At 43.3% G+C, this 5814-nt stretch overlaps 1 protein-coding gene across 1 annotated transcript; it reads left to right on the forward strand.

Moving 5' to 3' along the window:
* Positions 1-3267: 3267 nt before the first annotated feature.
* On the forward strand, positions 3268-3852 carry TMEM217 (transmembrane protein 217). The gene has a single exon (XM_036916149.2). It carries the CDS (start codon positions 3268-3270, stop codon positions 3850-3852), a length of 585 nt encoding a protein of 194 aa, XP_036772044.1.
* Positions 3853-5814: the final 1962 nt, after the last annotated feature.

Below are 5814 nucleotides of genomic sequence, written 5' to 3' on the forward strand. Positions count from 1 at the left end.
CGTGTTGTTAAGCCTCGATGTGTTTGTGAGCCTCTTTGCTTTCTTTGTACAGTTTATTTCTAGTTTTATGCCTTTGTGGTCTGAAAAGTTGGTTGGTAGGATTTCAATCTTTTGGAATTTTCTGAGGCTCTTTTTGTGGCCTAGTATGTGGTCTATTCTGGAGAATGTTCCATGTGCACTTGAGAAGTATGTATATCCTGCTGCTTTTGGATGTAGAGTTCTATAGATGTCTATTAGGTTCATCTGCTCTACTGTGTTGTTCAGTGCTTCCGTGTCCTTACTTATTTTCTGCCCAGTGGATCTATGCTTTGGGGTGAGTGGTGTGTTTAAGTCTCCTAGAATGAATGCACTGCAGTCTATATCCCCCTTTAGTTCTGTTAGTATTTGTTTCACATATGCTGGTGCTCCTGTGTTGGGTGCATATATATTTAGAATGGTTATATCCTCTTGTTTGACTGAGCCCTTTATCATTATGTAGTGTCCTTCTTTATCTCTTGTTACTTTCTTTGTTTTGAAGTCTATTTTGTCTGATATTAGTACTGCAAACCCTGCTTTCTTCTCGCTGTTGTTTGCTTGAAATATGTTTTTCCATCCCTTGACTTTTAGTCTGTACATGTCTTTGGGTTTGAGGTGAGTTTCTTGTAAGCAGCATATAGATGGGTCTTGCTTTTTTATCCATTCTGTTACTCTGTGTCTTTTGATTGGTGCATTCAACCCATTAACATTTAGGGTGACTATTGAAAGATATGTACTTATTGCCATTGCAGGCTTTAAATTCGTGGTTACCAAAGGTTCAAGGTTAGCCTCTTTAGTATCTTACTGCCTAACTTAGCTCGCTTATTGAGCTGTTATATACACTGTCTGGAGATTCTTTTCTTCTCTCCCTTCTTGTTCCTCCTCCTCGATTCTTCATATGTTGGGTGTTTTGTGCTGTGCTCTTTCTAGGAGTGCTCCCATCTAGAGCAGTCCCTGTAAGAAGTTCTGTAGAGGTGGTTTGTGGGAAGCAAATTCCCTCAGCTTTTGTTTGTCTGGGAATTGTTTAATCCCACCGTCATATTTGAATGATAGTCGTGCTGGATACAGTATCCTTGGTTCAAGGCCCTTCTGTTTCATTGTATTAAATATATCATGCCATTCTCTTCTGGCCTGTAGGGTTTCTGTTGAGAAATCTGACGTTAGCCTGATGGGTTTCCCTTTATAGGTGACCTTTTTCTCTCTAGCTGCCTTTAACACTCTTTCCTTGTCCTTGATCTTGGCCATTTTAATTATTATGTGTCTTGGTGTTGCCCTTCTTGGATCCTTTCTGTTGGGGGTTCTGTGTATTTCCGTGGTCTGTTCGATTATTTCCTCCCCCAGTGTGGGGAAGTTTTCAGCAATTATTTCTTCTAAGATACTTTCCATCTCTTTTCCTCTCTCTTCTTCTTCTGGGACCCCTATAATACGGATATTGTTCCTTTTGGATTGGTCACACAGTTCTCTTAATATTGTTTCATTCCTGGAGATCCTTTTGTCTCTCTCTATGTCAGCTTCTATGCGTTCCTGTTCTCTGATTTCAATTCCATCAATGGCCTCTTGCATTCTATCCATTCTGCTTATAAACCCTTCCAGAGTTTGTTTCATTTCTGCGATCTCCTTTCTGGCATCTGTGATCTCCTTCCGGACTTCATCCCATTTCTCTTGCGTATTTCTCTGCATCTCTGTCAGCATGTTTATGATTCTTATTTTGAATTCTTTTTCAGGAAGACTGGTTAGGTCTGTCTCCTTCTCTGGTGTTGTCTCTGTGATCTTTGTCTGCCTGTAGCTTTGCCTTTTCATGGTGATAGGAATAGTCTGCAGAGCTGGGACGAGTGACGGCTGGAAGGACTTCCTTTCTTGTTGGTTTGTGGCCCTCCTCTCCTGGGAGAACAGCGACCTCTAGTGGCTTCTGCTGCGCAACTGCGCGCAGACAGGGTTTCTGCTTCCTGCCTGGCTGCTATGGAGTTAATCTCCGCTGTTGCTGTGGGCGTGGCCTGGCTCGGGCAGCTGCTCCAAAGTGGTGGAGTCGCGTTGGAGCAGGAGCGGCTGGGAGGCAATTTATCTCCGTAAGGGGCCTCCCTGCTCCCTGCAGCCCAGGGGTTAGGGTGCCCAGAGATCCCCGGATTCCCTACCTCTGGATTAAGTGACCCGCCCTGCCCCTTTAAGACTTCCAAAAAGCACCCGCCAAAACAAAACAACGACCACCAAAAAAAAAAAAAAAAAAAAATTTTTAATTAAAAAAAAAAAAAGTTTTTAATAAAAAAAAAAAAGGTGGTCGCTCGTTTTTCTTTATTCTCCGGTGCCAGCCTCAGGCCTCTGCTCACCGGTCTTTCTGCCCTGTTTCCCTGGTATTGGAGTCCCTATCCCTTTAAGACTTCCAAAAAGCGCTCGCCAAAACAAAACAGCAAAAAAGCAAAAAAAAAAAAATGGTCGCGCGCTTTTCTTATGCCCTCAGTCGCCCAGCCTCCGGTGCCTGCTCACTGTTCTTGCTGCCCTGTTTTCCTAGTATCGAGCGCCCTGCACTCTGGCCCGGATGGCTGGGGCTGGGTGCTCGGCAGTCCTGGGCTCCGTCTCCCTCCCGCTCTGCCTGCTCCTCTCCCGCCGGGATCTGGGGGGATGGGCGCTAGGCTCCCGCCGGGCCAGGGATTGTATCTTACCTCCTTCGCGAGGCGCTGGGTTCTCTCAGGTGCGGATGTGGTCTGGATATTGTCCTGTGTCCTCTGGTCTTTATTCTAGGAAGGGTTGTCTTTGTTATATTTTCATAGATATATGTGGTTTTGGGAGGAGATTTCCGCTGCTCTACTCATGCCGCCATCTTCCGCCCCTCTCAAGAGCATAATTTAAACTATCCTTTTCTAGTCAGTGTTTTCCAATACTGGCTACAAATGAAAATCATTGGGAAATTTCGAAAAAGACTGAGGTCTGGGGCCCACCCAGAAAATGTTCTAATTGGTGTGGAGCGGGGCATGGGCATGGGTACTTCCAGTGATTCTAATGTGAAGCCAGGGCTGAGGCCCACCTCTCTGTGTCGTCTGCTCACGGCCCCCAGCCCCGGACTGCTTCATCCCTCCTCCCTACTCACACTCCCCATCCATTTTAAACAGGCTTCCGTCTTCCCAAAGCTTTTACTCCCTGGTTTCCAGATCTCTCTCTAGCATTTCTCCAGGGTGACTCGGGAATGAGGCAGACACCCTACACTGGCGGGACCCAGGATTCTCTCTCATGTTGTTTGCCTTCACAGGAGGTCTCCACATGAAGCAGCAGCACTGGTGCGGGATGACCCCCAGAACGGGCACCGTGTTATCAGGGGTCTTTACCATTATGGCCACTGACATGTACCTCATCTTCGAACAGAAGTACATAAGGAGTGGCAATTGCTCTGTGATTAACGCTACGGACCAGGGTGGAAGTGCCCCGATCAATCAGTTATTCATCTGCTGGAGTTGGAATATCGTCCTCTTCCTATCGTCCATCACCATCACCATCATCATCAGCTGCTTCCTCCTATACTCAGTATATGCCCAGGTGTACCAGGGCTTGGTGATCTACGTCTTCTGGATCCTTTTCTATGAAGCTATGAACATTGTGCTACAGATCCTTACCAACGGTAATTCTAATATCAGAGAGGTCAGAATCACGCGCTGGTTTGGCTTAGTGTCCCGCATACTCATGCACTGTTTCTGGATATTCTTTGTCACCACCTATGCCTACATAATCTACAAAAGCCAAAGCCAGGGCAAAAGAATTTCCTACAATAGACGTATTTCTACAGGCAAGGAAGAGTTCCTACTGCGGAAACAAAAGATAACCAGGTTTACCCGCCACTATCATGAATAATGTTGGCTCTTTCCTCTCCCGAGAGCCGTATCTCCCAGGTTCTTGTGGAAGTTCCGTTTCCATCTCTTTGGTCTTTGCTGATCTGTTCAACAAGTAGAGACCCTGTTGCCACCCTTTCAGGGGAATGCGAAGAAAAATATGATTATAATCACAATGGGAACACCCTGCTCATCGAGAGTGCTTAGTTAAAGGATAGTGTTATTTGTCAAGCACCCTGAGTTTCTCCTTCCTGTCCTAGTTGGTACCTAGTTTGACCTTATTGGTCAAAATGAAGAGGGTAAGGAAATGCAATCAACTCCCAACCCGCGGCTCTCTAACCCTGAGGCAGGCAAGTCTGTATTTATACCTCAGATTGCTGCAGCACAAAGGATACTGTTGGTGTCTCAGGGGTAGCTTTATGCTGTGCGTTTCCCCCGTGTCTTTTATGCTATATTCCAGATAAGTCAAAGAATAAAAATAAAGAAAAATCATTCTTCATTTTCTGTCTTGAGTCCTTCCTGCCCCAGATTTGTCAAAGAGCACAAGAGGCACTTGGTTAATCAGAAGGTACCCGTTAAACTTTTCTGCATCTGTCACATGCTGCTAATGTAGGAGGATATAAACAAGTAGGAGCTGTGAGATCTCACTCACCTTGAGGATTTTACAGCTTAGTGGGAGAAACTAAATCATGGTCTATGAGCCAATTAGCTGACCATATAAGACATTGCAAGATTACACATCACAGATCAACAAACTTCCCTCCGAGTTCAGTTTCCAAGCCTGTCAGAAGCAGTTTAAACCAGGGGAGACAAACTAAGCAAACTTCTACTTCAAACATTAGACATTATAGTGTTTTATTTAATAGCTTTCTTGAGATGTAATTGACATATAGTAAACTGCACATGTTTAAAGTATATAATTTGGTAGGTTTTGACATAGGTATATCCCACTGAGCCATCACCACCAGTGAATTCATGAACATATGTATCCCCCTTAGAAGTTTCCTCCTACTCCCTGCCTCCTACCGCTGCGTGCACCACCCCACACCATCACAAGGCACTGATTTGCTGTCAGTACATATTATTTTTCATTTTCTAGAATTTTACATAAATAGAATCATTCAGTATGTACTTGGGTTTTGTCTGGCTTCTTTCATCAGCCTAATGCCTTTAAGATTCATCCATGTTGGTGTGGGGGATCACGGGAGAACAGTGTAGCACAGAGAAGGCTCATAGTGGATCTGTGGCATCTTGCTGCACTGATGGACAATGACTGCCTTGGGGTATGGGTGGGGACTTGATAATATGGGTAAATGTAGTAACCACATTGTTTTTTCATGTGAAACCTTCATAAGAGTGTATATCAATCATACCTTAATAAAAATTTTAAAAATAAATCTGTGTAAAATAAAATAAAATAAAATAAAAATAAAGAACATTCACTGAAAAAAAAAGATTCATCTATGTTGTTATGTATATTGATATTTCATACTTTGTTGTTGAGTAGTAGCCATGGCATGAATGTACCAGTTTGATTATCCATTTGCCCACTGAAGGATATCTTGTGGTTTACATATTGGGGCAATTAGGAACAAAAACGCTATAAACGTTTGTGTACAAGACTGTATGTGGACTTACAATTTCACTCATCTTGCACAAATACCATTTCAGCTTTTTAAGAAACTGGCAAACCTTTTTACAGAGTGGCTGTATCCATTTTATATTCCCTCTGGCAGTGTATGTGAATTCCAGTTCCTTTATATCCTTGCCAACAGTTATTCCAGACAATAAATTTTTCCTTTTAGCCATTATAATAGGTATATAGTGGTATATCATTGCGGTTTTAACTTGCATTTCTCTAATGATAAATGACAATGAGCATCTTTTCGTGTACTTACTTAGTATCCTTACATTTTTTTTGGCAAGGTATCAGTTCAAACTTTTTGCCCGCTTTTAAAAATTAGGGGCCTTTTTTTACATTGAA

This window comes from Manis pentadactyla, chromosome 16 (assembly GCF_030020395.1).
Source record: "Manis pentadactyla isolate mManPen7 chromosome 16, mManPen7.hap1, whole genome shotgun sequence".
In the NCBI taxonomy this organism is placed as follows: domain Eukaryota; kingdom Metazoa; phylum Chordata; class Mammalia; order Pholidota; family Manidae; genus Manis; species Manis pentadactyla.

Coding starts and splice junctions, on each gene's coding strand:
- TMEM217 (XM_036916149.2), top strand. CDS start 3,268: ATGAAGCAGCAGCACTGGTGCGGGATGACCCCCAGAACGGGCACCGTG.